The sequence below is a fragment of the Palaemon carinicauda genome, chromosome 1, assembly GCF_036898095.1.
Source record: "Palaemon carinicauda isolate YSFRI2023 chromosome 1, ASM3689809v2, whole genome shotgun sequence".
Lineage (NCBI taxonomy): Eukaryota > Metazoa > Arthropoda > Malacostraca > Decapoda > Palaemonidae > Palaemon > Palaemon carinicauda.
In genome coordinates this window covers 247,430,476-247,446,393 of record NC_090725.1, presented here as the reverse complement: position 1 = coordinate 247,446,393, position 15,918 = coordinate 247,430,476, and the positions used below count along the sequence as shown (strand labels likewise).

Genomic DNA, 15,918 nt, shown 5'->3' with positions numbered 1-15,918 from the left:
ACGCATTACTGTACAAGTCTTAAAATGAAAATTTAGTCAGTAGAACTAATACCTTTTTGAAATCATGCTTGTTCATCTCAGCTATTCATCAATCTTTTTCTAGCCTCTTTATAATAAGCATGCTATATATTTTCAAGACAACTGACATAGTGTGATGCCTCTGTAATTATTGCAATCAGTCAGGTCTCCTCTTTTTGACTCACCAACACTCCTAACTCCCATTCATCAGGTTTTGCCTCTTCATGCCACATTCTACAAAATAATAATGTAAGTATTCTGGGAGTCACCCCATTTTCAGCCTGTATTCTTTCAGCAGTTATTCCATCGTAACCAGTGGCTTTCCATCTCCTGAGTTTTTTAATTATAGCTTCAACATCAAACACACTTAATTCATTCATGGACACATCAAGGTTTTCTGCAGCCTCAGGAATATCAATCAAATTATTCCCTTCGTATCTACTATTCATGACCTCACTAAAGTTTTCGATCCAATGTTGCCTTTCTTCACCCTCTGTTGTTATTACAGATCCATCTGTTTTTTATGGGTATATGATTATTCTTCTTTGCTCCCATAGAGATTTCATTAATGATTTTATGAGTGATTCTTACACCATAGCCATTTCCTGAATTCATAGCTTTGTCAGCCTCATCTGCTTTCCTGTCTAAATATTCTCTCCAGTTATACCTGGCTTTTCTTTTGAACTCACTATACATATTGGAATACTTAGGATGTTCTACCTTGTAATTTTCATAACTTCTTCAAAAACTCCCAACAATCAATTTCTGTCTTTTTCTCCTTTTTATTGTATCCCAAGTATCATTTGATATCCATGGCTTTCTCCTTGTAACTGTATGTCCCAAAACTTCACTACCAACTGACTGATGGTATGTTCTTAATATCAGACCATTCTTCATTAATTGTCTGCTCTTCATCTCTCAAAGTCTTTAAATCTGCAAATTGATTCCTACATTCAATTGTAAATTTTTATTTGTGCTCATCTTCCAGAAGCTTGGTTGTATCAAACCTAGGTATTATATCTACATTTCTGTTGATTTTTTCGTTGTTAATTTCAGTGTGGCAATGAGGAGCTGGTGATCACTACCAATATCTGCACCTCTATAGCTTCTTATATTTCTCAGAGTCCTCCTTCTCTCATTATTAATGGCTATGTGATCTATTTGATGTTTTCAATTGCCACATGGTGAAGTCCATGTATATTTGTGGATGTCCTTGCGCTGGAAGAGTATCTCTAATGACAAGATTGTTTGCTGAACACAAACTTATGAAATGTGCTCCATTTTCATTTGCAACTTGGCCAAGAACCTCAGCCCCCATCACATTCTCTACCTTGATTATTCCTTCTAACTTTAACATTGAATTCACCAATTACAATTTTCATATCTCCGGGATCTCATCTATTACATTCTGCAGATCCTTGTAGTATTCATCTTTCCTTTCTTCAGGAGAATCATTTGTTGCCGCATAGCAAACTATAATACTCATATTGCACTTGTTTGCTTTAAACTTTGGAAGTAACAATTTACAGCTTTCCACTCATTTAATGCCTTTTCTGCTCTTGGTGTCATCATCATTTCTACCCTTTCTCTTCCAATGCCATCTGTCCTTCCTGAAGAGATACGTATAAATATTGTCTTGGTCTAAGGTTTCCTTACCAATCCCCTTACACCGTGTTTCAGTTAGGGCCAAGATATCTAAACTGCATTTCATAAATTCATTCTCCAGTTGCTGTAACTTCCCAATCTAATTCATGGTTTTAACATTCCACTTACAAATTTTCAATTTTCCTTTTGTATTATAACCTCCAGATTCTTAGCAACCCTGCTACTCCTGGGACTTGGGGCCATTCTATCATCTTTGCTTTCCATGGACTGACTAAATAGGATTCAGTGGCTAGATTCATCAAAGGATAGCTAGTTCCTTGTGATGTGCAATGCCTATCTAACTAAAGCAAGTCACCCCTGCCGGTCCTTACTAATTCCAGTAAGATCATCTGCAAGGCGTCAGGAGTAGAAGCCGAAAAGACATATTGTCCCTCGGTTTAAACCCTATCCGTCACCCTGCTGCTAATGATTTCTTCGAGATTTATAGGGGCATTTCCTCCACACCCAAAATTATCGTTACTTTGATATCCTATAATATATTGTTGTTGATGTTATCCTTGTTATTTGTATATGCCCATAATCACATTACAGTATCGTGGCCTTAGATCAGCTGATGAGTACCAAAAGTTAAAGAAAAGTAATTGTTCATTATTGAAATGCTCACAAAATTTGGAAATAGTATACAAACATGCTTTGATAAATCACAATTAAACACAATAATGTCTACAGAAATACTTGAGGCTGGACTAAAAATAAATACTGTATGAAGCTTTGAATTTTAACTACTTGTACACACACACACACACACACACACACACACACACACAGAACATATTCGTATGATAACTAATAAAATGGCCATAAACTAACTGTGTGAAAACCATGATATCCTATAACATTGGTGCAGATGTAATATTTATTATGAAGATATTTTGAATAAGTTAAGCAATTATATAAAGGAAAAGCCTTGTTATTTGTATGTGCCCATTCTCTTAATGTGTAGTGAGACCTTGAGATCAGCTGGGTGCAACTAAAGGTAAACAAAAAATTAAGTAATTCTTAATTGTTAAAATGCTTCTGAAATTGAAAAACAGTAGACAAAAGCTCTTTGATAAAGTATATGATATACTATGAACCAAGAAAATGAAATAATGATGTATAGTAAGAAATTATTGATAAAATATAACTTTGATGATTATCAAATCATGACAAAGCATAGTAAATCTACGGAAACTTCACTTTTTGAGATCAAATTACGTCCAGATCGAGTTACGACGTGTCTCTTGGTCCCTATCTCAGTAGTAAGTCGACAGCTACCTATATTTTGTCTTAGTTGTAGTCAAATTTATGCTACCAAATACTCGAAACAGCCGATACAGTTCCATGAAATACTTTGTATCGTTACTCGATATTTCAATTATTTGAATACTAACATTATTGAAAGGAAATCACTCAATTTGTCCACGTCTTTGCCAAGAATATGAACTTGATAGCTTAAAACTTTACGTACCGTATTTTTATTTTAAATGGATACAGTACTGTATATTATCACTTAAAGAAAATACTAACTTACCTTGATAAATCAATTTTTATGCAAGAAAATGGAATATTTCAAAGGAAACAGTTGTCCTATTAGTGTACTAGTTCCTTCAGTCTTACTACGTCATCACATTGAAAAGCTGGTCATTAAAGTCAAACCTTCGTAAGTTGACGACTACCTGAATAGGATTATATGGTAATTGTTCAATACAAGCTCTTTTACTTACAGTAGGCTCTATTGCTAGTTCGGACTATTGGTGGTATATTATCTGGGGCAAATTTGCTACTTTTTTGTTAGTAGTCCAGCCTGAACCTTCCACTAAGGTTCTTAGTTCATTTATATTTTCCCAGTGTCTTCTGTGTTGAGTTATCCTCTTAGAATCACTTGCTGATGCTGTCAGCATTGAAGAAATTTACAATCTTCTACAAATTACTGATTCAGTCGGTTGTATTTTTGGCAGGGGAGGGAAGGGTTGTATCTGTGTGTGCATAACTTGTGTAAATATATAGCTGTCAGTTATGATGATTCATGTACACTAATATATAAATATATACATGTGTATATATATATATATATATATATATATATATATATATATTATATATATATATATACTGTATATATATATATATATATATATATATATATATGTATATATATTTATGATAAATTTTTGCATATTTAGACGTGGTTTTCATTCAAATAAGCCATATATTTTTGCTACATTAATGTCTGGATTCTCTTAACGACCTCGGGATCAAAGCCCCAGGCGAAATCACACAAAGACAAGAGCTTGTGACCGGCCGGGAATCGAACCCTGGTCCGGCAAACTTGTAGAGACAGTGACTTGGCCACGAAGAAAGACAAAAGTCAATGACAATTCTGCTGTACTTATACCTGTCGAATTCAGGTGTTTTGTACTTAGAATTGAAATTAACCCATCTTCACCATCGTAGCTAATTGGTAGTATGTTACTTGGCGTTCGATTAATGATAAAATTTTGCATATTTAGACGTGTTTTCATATTCAAATAAGCCATATATATTTGCTACATTAATGTCTAGATTCTCTTAACGACCTCGGGATCAAAGCCCCAGGCGAAATCCCACAAGACAAGAGCTCTTGTCTTGTTGTGTGTGTGTGTGTGTTTTTATATATGTATATAAATGATAAGTTTTATTAGTAGTATTCTAATTTGAAAAGTTGTTTTATATTTTGGTTTTAACTGACAGAATGTGGTATTTCTATTCCATTAGTAAATTTTTCAATTAGTTTACTAAGTAAATAATTTAGTTTTTTGTAATTAGATACTATAATAAATTTTGTGTGGTGATGAGAGATATATCTTATTGTATTTCTACCTTAATTTTTTTTTTCAGGGTCTATGTGAATTGTTGTGTGAAACTCCATACTACATACCACCAAATTTTGTACCAACTTTAGAAGATATAAGTAATGTTGAAAAACACATCAAGGCTATGGAGAAAGAGAAGGTAATTATGTCAGTTTTGTATTTATATCAATAATTTGTTTCAATGAAGAAGTATAAGTGCAAAAGCTAATAAAAATCTGAAATAAAGATGTACAAATGTATTTTATTAGTAATAGTTGAAGTGTCAACTAGGAAAGTAATAGGTGCCATGAACTTTTTGAGCAGTCCTGTTTTTATCTTTCATTAATTTACAGTGAAATAATCTTTACATAATTAATAGTACAATCTGTATGTGATTTCATAAGATTTTAATTAACAATACCAATGACCAGTTCAAAAACTTCTGCTGGCAACATTTTTTAGATTAGTTATATTTTGTAATTAGATTTGAGCTTTAATTTTTAAAACGGGGAAGTGAAAGTTTTTTTATTTGTCAGCTACAGCTGTTAATAAAAAGATACTGGTTGTGTAACTTTACGTACCTACGATCACTTGGGACTGAACTTTATTGTTCAGTTTGTTTTTAACTACACATTTTTACATTAGTTTTGATAATGCAGGAGGAACTAGAGAGAAATTTTCCTCATTAAAAGCTGGGCTACTAGATTTACTCAGGAGTAAGAGCAATGTCATGAAGATTCCTTTTTATAACAATTGTTTGGATTAATTATAGCTTGTAATTAGATTTGAGCTGTAATTTTTTAAATGGAAAAGAAAGGTTTTCATTTATCATTTACTGCACGAATTAAAGAAAAAGTTTTAAAGTAGAGTATGGCTCATTGTTAATGATAAGATACTGGTTCGGTAAACCTCCTTTTGAGGTTGAACTTGATTGCCTAGTTTGTTTTCGATTATGTATTATCTTTTGATTTTGTCAATGCAGGAGGAACGAGAGAAAACTTTTGCTACGTTAAAAGCTGGGTTACTGGACTTCCTACAGGAGCTAGAGCAGTCTCCTGAAGATTCCTTTTTACAGCAAATATTATGTTCTGATGAAGATGAAGATGTTCCTCTGGGAAAAGCTGATCTGCAGCAGTTAAGGGTATGTCAGGAATAATTTTATTACTGTTTGCAATAACTTTGAGATGATAGGGGTTGTGCTCTACAGTACTACCATTTAAGTTAGATTGTAAATATTCATAAGTAATTTTTTGCTGTTTTATATAAGAAAGAGTACAAGACTGAAAACAGTGGAGAGAACTTGTTTCAACTTCTAACTCCACGAAAGGCAGAGCTGCTTTAAACATTTATGATGATGACTGTCATGCATGGAGGTTGTCCAGCATCTCGTCTCTGAGAAAAGCTTTTCTAGAGAGACAGCGCAACAGATGTCTGGATACCTCTGCAGATTCTCGGCGGCCCTCTACCAGGTCAAGTGGGCCAACTTCTTTGGTTTGTGTCGTGAGAGGGTTATCTCTTCTTGGAACATCTGCTCCCTTAATCTCTAACTTTTTGTATTACTTCCTTATGGAGAAACAGTGCTCCAGTTTAGTGGTAAAATGCTATTGCTCAGCTTTGAGCCAAATCTTTAGACTTAAGAGTAGATATTTCTTCAGAGGAAGAAATTTCTATGCTTATTTGGAGTTTTGAGCAGTTCTGCCCCCAGTTTAAGCGAGTTCACCATGCTAGAACGTAGTGAAAGTGTTACATTCTCTGAAGGGAGAAAACGGTTTTTCTGCTTGCTTTAGCCTTGGTTAAACGTTTTAGTAAGCACCACGAACTCTCATTCAACATCACTCATTTAGAGGGATGGAATCAGGTTTCGTTCTAGCCTACAGCATCTCTTCGTGAGCATGGGAAGATAAAAAAATAAAATTTCAGAGTTACAATCTCGTTCTGGTTGAGTGACGTTATCTCAAATATTCACTTCACTGTCCTCTGAAGGTGCACTAGTAAGAGCTCACAACCCAAGAAGTATTACTACCTCTAGCTTTTAAAAAAAATTTCTCTGTGGTACAGGTTCTTCAGGCAGGTGTGTGGTGTCAGACAACATACACTAATCACTACTTGTGGGATGTGACTCGAGTCCCTAGGCACGTTCTCTTTAGGGCCAGTTGTAGCTTCTCAGTTAGTGGTATAGCTACCTAGGGTCCTCTTACAGGACCAGTAACTGTGAGTCGAGTGCTGAGTTTACGTATAAGACTGGGATGAAAATAAAGAATGTCTGTCCTTTTCTTTTCCTTTCCTTTCAATCTTACATCCAAGATGCTCGAGTTTCGAGTTTCCGGGTTAAGTTTCCATGAAGTTGGAAAGGGAACTTCTTTCCACCTAAGGATGAATCCCTTGGGTAAAGGACTATAGTTTGTATTCGTGTATGAACAAACCACAAATTTTTAAAGTAATTAGTATTTTTCCAAATTCAAACCCAACTCCTTTACTAAAACTTTCCTGCCATCACTAACCCTTGAGAAAGTCCTAGGCTTTCATATACAGTAATGCCTCACAACACAAAATTAATTCCTTCTGGAGTGGCTTTTGTTTCGAGAAAATTAAGTGTTATGAGTTACATTTTACACGTAAATCGCCTAATTCGTTCCAAACCTTACAAAAACACCACATTAGATTTTATAATAAAGCTACAGTATAACCACAATGATACTTTACAGCCAAATACATTTGAACCATTCAGTATACCTAAACTAAGAGTTAATACCTGTAAATTAATTACTGTAGTTATTAGAACATAATGCAATAATAAATGGAAAATAATAGAATACATACAGTAAAATACTGTACATATACAAGATATACAATAACATGTGTAGTGTACTATTATAGTCACCCTTAAATAGAGATACATTTTTTATTGTGTAAGCAACCTGTTTTCTTCAAATTGTTTTAATGGGTGACTATTTTGTTCTCGGCCTGGCTGGAAAATCTTTTTTTTTTCTTATGAAAAATTTCTCGTAATGTGAGGCGGAAAAATCTTCACATCTCGTTTCGCAGCGTGAAAATTTTGTAAGCAGATTCTTTCGTGTAGAGAGATATGACTGTGAGTGAGTTGTTGTCAGTGAAGCAGGGTGGGGGTGTCAGTTGCCTGTCAGTTGTTTACACCTCGTAATAATTCTAGAATTAGCTAGAATTAGTGCATGGTGCAAATTATGGGGTATGAAGTTGAATCCTAACAAAACTCAAAGTATGATTGTAAGTAGGTCAAGGACGGTGGCTCCTCAACATCCGGATCTCAGTATTGATAATGTTTCTTTAAATATGTATGACTCTTTCAAAATTTTAGGTGTGATTCTCGACAGTAAATTTACTTTTGAGAAACATATAAGGTCTCTGTCTTCTTCAATTGCACAAAAAATAGGCTTATTGAGAAAGTCTTTCAAGATTTTTGGTGATCAATCTATTCTGAAGAAGTGTTTTAATTCTTTCATTCTACCTTGTTTTGAGTATTGTTCTCCTATTTGGTCTTCAGCTGCTGATTCTCATCTTAATTTGTTGGACAGAAACTTACGGTCTATTAAATTTCTTATTCCTGATCTAGATATTAATCTCTGGCACCGTCGTTCAATTAGTTCATTATGCAGGTTGCATAGATTTTTCATAACTCTGACCATCCTTTACATTCAGATCTCCCTGGACAATTCTATCCTGTTCGTAATACTAGGCAGGCAGTTAATTCTAATAGCCAGGCCTTCTCCATCACGAGACTCAATACTACGCAGTACTCTAGAAGTTTTATTCCAGCTGTTACCAAGTTGTGGAATGATCTTCCTAATCGGGTGGTTGAATCAGTAGAACTTCAAAAGTTCAAAGTTGGAGCAAATGCTTTTTTGTTGACCAGGCGGACATGAGTCTTGTTATAGTTTATTTATGACATATTTGTTTTTGATGCTGTTAATAGTTTATATATGACATGTCTGTTTTGACGTTGTTACTGTTTTTAGAATGATTTATTGTTAATTTGTTCTCTTCATTTATTTATTTCCTTATTTCCTTTCCTCACTGGGCTATTTTTCCCTGTTGGAGCCCCTGGGCTTATAGCATCTTGCTTTTCCAACTGGGGTTGTAGCTTGGATAGTAATAATAATAATAATAATAACTGCTAATTTCCAGCTTTTCTGTTATCTATACTCCTAGGTTTGTATAGTTAGGAAAAATACAAATTACAATACTTAAAAAATGTGATATTTCTCTTTCAGACAGTTCACAGTGACCTAGAATTTAAAGTTCGGGAGAATGAGGCAAAATCATTAGAATTACGTGAGACTATAAAGCATTTGTGGGATCTCCTTCAAATCCCTGTGGAGGATCAGGAAGCCTTCTTGGCTACAGCACATAAACACACACCTTCAAGTATTGCAAAGGTACTATATGTATTTTTATGCTTAAAAAATTTATACGTATAATATATACAGGTACTCCTCGTTTAACGATGGGGTTCCATTCTAGCGGCCATGTGAGTCATACACACTCTCTCTCTCTCTCTCTCTCTCTCTCTCTCTCTCTCTCTCTCTCCCCCCCCACAAAAAATTCTTATTTCCTTGAAACGTCTCAATTAAATACTACACAAAGAATAAATTTATACTTTCTTTAAATCTATGTTCGATAGTAAGCTTGGATTAAAACACAAATCGATTTCATCTGCTGATCTCTAGTTTTAGCCAACATCACAATAATGTGTATGTACTGAAGAAATATAGAATAATCCTAGTTTTCTGATATTAACTGAGCTTCATTTAATAATTTTTTCACTATTATCAATTTAGAGGATACAGTATTTTAACAACAACAATTACTGATAGTTTTTATTTGGGTTTTATTATCAGCTAATCTCAATGTGACTAGGCATCAAGTATATGCTCACATAATTAACAGAATATCTTTGAAATAGTTTTCTTACTTGAACAGTATTATTTGCCAATTTCTAACTCTTTTTAAGTTTCATATTATGAAATGTGTTCTTAGGCAATTTTTTAATATGGTGATGATATGTACAGTACTATTTGTTAATTTCTAATGATAATTTTCCTGTTTTGGCTTGCACATTTTAACGATGGTATATTTGCCAATTTGTTAATCTAAATTTCATGATTTAACACTTGTTCTTTGGTGATTCTTAAGACTGCACAGTATTATTGGCCAATTTCTAATACAATATTTGTTGTTTTGAGTTCCACTTTGTAATATTAAGCCCTATTTTGCAATTTCTAACTCAAAATTTTTAGTTTTGTCTCACGTTGGTTGTCGATTTTTGCTTATAATAAATTTGGTATATTAAAGCCTTGCTTATTGTTTTAGCCATGGATTAGATTTCAAGGTTTTCATAGCTGTCATAACTCTTGAGTTGTCGTAAATCAAGCCGTCTTTAAGTGAGGTTCACCTGTATTTCATATGTTGTATATATGGATAATAAAAGCTTATTTGCAATCTAATTTGTTATGATAGAATATTTCCATGACTGAAGTTTTTAGGGAAGAAATTATAAAAAAAAAAATCATTTGGTTAATAGTTGATTTTTATAATGGAACAGTTACAAGAAGAATTAAGGAGACTGAAAGTGTTGCGTGAGCAAAACCTCTCTTTGTTCATTGAGAAACTACAAGAAGAGCTTACAGAATGGTGGGAGAAGTGCTGTGTAGGGGAATTGGATCGGGAAGCTTTCACATCATCTCATCCAGGTTAGTAGTACACTTAAAGTGATGTACATAAGGTATACCTGTTTGCTTATATTGTCAGTACCCTAATTTTCAATACTGTACTTGCCTGAAGTTCATTTGCTATTCACCATGTGTGCAAATTCCTTATCTACATAAAAGAAAAACAGGAAACTATAAAAGATGCATATCCGCCCATTTACCTTCCAATAGATGCAATAAAGGATGGTTTTTATTGTAAATAATTGGTTCTTCCATCTACCACTGTCCTTTGGATTTCTTATTCACCTGTGTGGTCTTGTCCTGCTCAGCTACAGTTCTACATTGTCTACAAGGTAGGTTCTTGTTCTTATTTTAGAATCGATTGTTTATTGTTGTATAGGAATTATGGCATTAACTAAGATTTGTGAAAATGGTAAAGTAAAGCTAGTTTTAGCAAAATTTTAAATATATTCAATATGTTTTGATTTCCAAGGATGGACAAGCTCTCTATTAGTTGGGTGTAATGAATGTTTCTCTTATCAGAACAAATAATAATTCCTTATTTGAAAGTAATTGATCTTGTAACAAAAGATAGTGAAAGTAAAAGAAAATGTGTTATTTTGTTGTCAGATTTTAGGCCTAGCCTATTTTGCTACTTCCCCTGCCTTTGAGGTCACATCCATAAATGTAGACCAGGTTAGTGGTTTAGGAATTCAAAATGTGGAAGCCTTGGGCTTAGGTGATATGGAAATGGGAACTAAGGGTTGGAATGAACATCTTATTAGACAGTAGGGTAGGAAATATTTAAGGAATGTCACAATCTCTTATTTCCTCTGGTCAGTTTTTTATTTGGGAATAATGATAGCCTCAGTTCCTTTCTTTGTCTTTGCTGGAGTAAAGGATTCAGAATCTCCCTCCTCGTGGGCAAAGAGTTCCAGAAGATGCAAGATCTGTCAGCTTACAAGTGGGTGAATCTTGAGAACTGAAATCTCAAGAGAAATTTATTCCACATGCACAGCTCCAAGTAAGACATTTCCAATTTTATCTTAACCAGACCTAGGACAGGTTATTAAATCCGAAAGCAGTAGCTGTCCTGTGCATCAAGAATTGGGCAGAAATACGAAGTTGCTGGAAGTCTTGTTAACAACTGTATTTTGTGACACGTTTTATACATTGCTTTTGAAATATTTAGTAAGAACATTTTATGCATGAAGATTATTTTGCTGAACTTCTGAGGATAGTTCTGCCCAAGAGGTCTAAAATACTAGCTGGACAATTGATGTCACTTACAATTCTAACAAATCGCTTCACTTACGAATCCCCTTTCAATCTTGATCCCTTTAGTAATAACAGAAACTGTCTTGCAAGATGAGAAAAAATCTTATAAAATATGGAGATTGATATTAATCAATATATACATGTAATGTTTAAAATTTAAGAAAATCCTAATATACAACCTATCTTGCCTGTATTTATCAGAGAAAAACGGCACCAATAAATAACCTAGTCCACATAAGTGGCGCATGACAGGAAACTGGTTAGATTTATGGATTCATGAATTTAGGTCAAAGGCCGGGCAATGGGCCTGGGTGGCTATTCAGTGCCCATGTGCAACAGGGAGAAAACCTCTAATTTGCAGTATGAAGGAAAAGTTGAGAGGTTGCATGGTAAGATAGAAGAAAGGAAGGAGTGAATGCAGCTTTGGGCTGAAAGGATGCTAAAAAGACCTTTTAGTAATGCCTGGCTGAGTGAAATTCTGCATTTCCATCTTTAGTCCTATACAGTGCACTCAATTACTGTAAAATAGAGCTCTCTCTCTCTCTCTCTCTCTCTCTCTCTCTCTCTCTCTCTCTCTCTCTCTCTCTCTCTCTCTCTCTCTCATAAACAGGAAGACAGCTTATTTTATAAACTGAAAACAAATATCTTGGTAATAGTTGTTTCTTTCAAAAAACAAAGAAGCAGTGCATTCAATTACTGTAAAATGGAGCTCTCTCTCTCTCTCTCTCTCTCTCTCTCTCTCTCTCTCTCTCTCTCTCTCTCTCTCTCTCTCTCTCTCTCTCTCTCTCACAACTGGAATCATTGTTTCTTGGGAAAGTCTACTAATTTCTCAATTTTTATAATCAAGCACCACAGAGCTAAAAGCTATAGAATATCGTGCATCGGCAACATGAATGAAACTTCCGTTAACTTTTTACGATTCAACTCAACAGTACAAGTAAATGAAATATGAGAGAAGTATTTCAAATAAAACTATTGAAATGGATAAGCTAATTGGAAAATGATAGATCAAGTAAATAATTTTTTCTTTTAGGAAATGCAGTCTGAAAAATCCTTCGGTAGCATGCCTTGATAATAAGGGAATTATTTGATGCGAAAATTGAAGCTGATAGCGGACTACGCAGGGTTGATCAGCTGATTTGGAAAAGTATATATGTAAACAATGGAAGGGATTATAATCTTCCATGTTTTTAGTAATAAATATGATATTGAAATATGAATATTACGTGCATCTTTTTTGGATACAGTTTAGTGAAACACCAGTTTAATCCAAATACATTTTATTTTAAATATAGCTGTAATTTTTATCACAGTAAATGAATATACAGTGTACAGCAAGAGCTGGGACGAACGGGGTGAAGGGAGAGGGAAGTGTCACCAAGCACTCCCAGTGTAAAGGAGCGCGGGCTATCTGAAATCATCGTGCAGCGTGAATTTCATCACGATTATGACAATTTTTATTTGATAGGTATTGCGTTGTTGTTAAACGCATAAAAGATGAAGCTGCAAAGTAGGAACCTGCGTTATAGGAGGCTTGAATGTAGATATCTACTTAGAACTTTAATCAAACTTCAAATATATAATACATTAAAGCAGTGAATTTACTCTATTGTATTTGTTCCTGGGTAAATACAAACCCTCTGCTATTTACAGGGGTATATTTTCTGTGTAGCTGAAAGACGAGCCATGATAATTTTAGTGAGGGATATCTACCCCATCCGCTAGTTAGCGGGTGGGGTAGACTGACTACCCGCTCACTCACACCTCTCGGCTGAGTAACCACTTTACCTTTTGGCTCGGTAGAGAACGGACATGTAGCCTTTCTCTCCCGCAAAGACTTGCCTTGATTGTTTTTCTGTTTCATTTTTTTTCTTTGTGTGTTTTCATTTATCTTATACATATACATGTGTGTATCTATGTATAAATGGAAATATACTTTTACGTTGTTAAGTACTTGTCACTTTAATACAGTAGACAATGTATCCGGCGTCTCTGCCTTAAGGGAGTTGTCATTGTTTTGATACTGTTCCCCTACATTGCTGCCCTCCCCTGCGTGGGTGGTCGGCAGGTCCTTAACACTCCCATGTGTTTGTTTCATTACTTGACTTAAAGTTTTTAACAGTTCAGCTCCCTTTCCAGGAATTCTCTTACAAGGAAGTTGACTTATTCCCCGAATAGTTCATGTTATGCAGCGGAGTTATGAATTGTAATTCATCACAACTTTTCTTTTCTAAAGAAAGCAGCGTCCGAGAAAGAAGACCGATGGCTTTGGCCGCTCCGGTCAATGTCCTGCGCTTCCTGTGGCAGCTCGTGAGCTTCCCACCTTACGAGGCAGCACTTGTTGCCGACCTTCAACTTGAACAAGGGTTGTTGATGGGAAGCATAGAGTGCCGCCAGGAGGTTCGCCTCCACGGGTTGGAGAACCCTCCCTTACAAGGGAGTGTTAACCTTCCCCGGAGTTGGGCTGCTCCCCCTTCCTTGGGAGAGGTTCCCTACTTCAGCCATTCAGCAACCTTTCCTCTTTTGTGAAGAATTGGGACAGCTCGACGAGATCTTCTGCTATCTTGTTGACGAAGACTGCTTCTTCCTCTTGAACTGGGGAAAAGCAAGTCCAAGCCTTGTACGTCCTTTGGGGGGAACTTCTCCCTCGTTCGCGAGAGAGATTGTTACGCCAATGCTTTTTCCCATAGACCTCGGATAAAGCTTGTCTTCGGTGATGTCCTCCCTCGGAAGGATTTCTTTCTCATTCGCAAGAGAGATTATTACGCCTACACTTTTTTCCCATAAATCTGGGAGAAAGCTTGTCTTAGACAATGTCCTCCTTCGGGAGGACTTCTCTCTCGTTCGCTAGAGAGATTATGACGCCTACGCTTTTTTCCCATAGAGCTGGGAGAAAGCATGTCTTAGGCGATGTCCTCCTTCGGGAGGACTTCTCTCTCGTTCGCGAGATGGATTATTACGCCTACGCTTTTTTCCTATAGGGCTGGGAAAAAGCTTGTTTTAGGCAATGTCCTCCTTCGAGAGGGCTTTTCTCTCGTTCGCAAGCGATTATTACGCCTATGCTTTTTTCTCATAGAGCTGGGATAAAGCTTGTCTTAGGTGATGTCCTCCTTCGGGAGAACTCTCCTCTCGTTCGCGAGAGAAAACTTATGTTCAGCTTTTGTGTTAGAGCTGCAGATCGTTGGTCAGGCCTTGAGTGTTTCTGATGCCGGGGAGTTTGCTGATCCACCAGGGGCGGTGGCAGAGCTTTCTCCGAAGCAGGTTTACCCTTTGGGGGGACAAGTTTCTCGTTCTCGAGAGAAGACCGTCTTTGGGCATCGGTGGTCCCACTTAGGCTTATGGTTCTCCTCCAGGGGCGGAGCGAGAGTCTTGTCTTAAGTGACGTTCTCCTGTGGGAGAACAAACCTCCCCAGCGAAGGAGGTATCGTTAGAGCGGTGTTAGTCTCCCCCTTGGGCGGAGTCTGCTCAGCCTTCCTCTCCGGAGGATCATAGGGTGGAAGGGGTTGTGACCTCTCTCCATCCAGGACGTTCTCCTCGTGCTGTGAGGAGACGTCTTTTTGAACCAGCTGGTTCTTCTCGCGGTGATCGTAAGCCTTCGGGCTCTCGTCATGTTGATCCTGCGGGTTCTCATGACCTTAGGAGTCCAACGGGCCTCCGTCGTGCTGGACTTTCGAGTTCACACGACTTGGAACCCTCGAGTTAGTTACTCTGAGCCCTCGAGCTCTCGTAACGATGGTTACACTGATCTTTCGGGCTCTCGTACCATCAGTCACGCTAACCCCTCGGTGTCTCGTGACAAGTAAACTTTGGTTTCCCATTGCGCTATCCCTTCGGGGTCTCACAACACAGGTTGCTGAACCCTCGGGCTCTTGTGCCTTTAGTCACACTGACACTTCGGCGTCTCGTGACAGGAGAACTTTGTTTTCCCGTTGCTCTGACCCTTCGGGGTCACGCAACACGACCTCTAGGGGTTCACGCTATCACGCTGAACCTTCTGTTTCTCGTGGAACAAGTCACCAAGAGTTTTACTCTTATGACAAAGTCTTCGGACTCTCGTCACGCGGAGTGTTCGTGCGCGCGCAACCAACCTGCGCGCTTGATCATCATCATCGAGAGTTTGACTCTCGTTGCGCGAAGTGTTTGCCCGCGCTATCAGTGCTACTTGCGCGACCAACTCTACGCGTGTTACAATACTCATCAAGAGTGTTACTTTAATGACAGAAATTCTTCGAACTCTCGTCGAGCGAATACTTCGCGCGCGCTATCGGCGCTACGCCCGCGACCATCTCAGTTCGCGCAACCAAACAACGTGCATGGCAATCGTCGCCAAGAGTTTAACTCTTATGATAAAGAGTTTTCGGACTCTTGTTGCGCGAACTGTTCGCGCGCATGACCATCGTCATCAAGAGTTTTACTCTTATGACAGAGAGCGTGCGATCAGCGCTACGCGCGCGACCATC

The 15,918-nt window shown here is 37.0% G+C and overlaps 1 protein-coding gene across 2 annotated transcripts in view; it reads left to right on the top strand.

Moving 5' to 3' along the window:
- Positions 1-15,918, top strand: part of LOC137654904 (protein regulator of cytokinesis 1-like) — a 147,964-nt gene that overhangs the window by 50,356 nt on the left and 81,690 nt on the right. For both annotated transcript variants that reach the window (XM_068388819.1, XM_068388821.1), the window contains exons 5-8: positions 4,543-4,656; positions 5,479-5,637; positions 8,744-8,908; positions 10,075-10,222. In XM_068388819.1, coding sequence (XP_068244920.1) covers positions 4,543-4,656; positions 5,479-5,637; positions 8,744-8,908; positions 10,075-10,222 — 586 coding nt within the window. The remainder of the gene's footprint in view (positions 1-4,542; positions 4,657-5,478; positions 5,638-8,743; positions 8,909-10,074; positions 10,223-15,918) is intronic.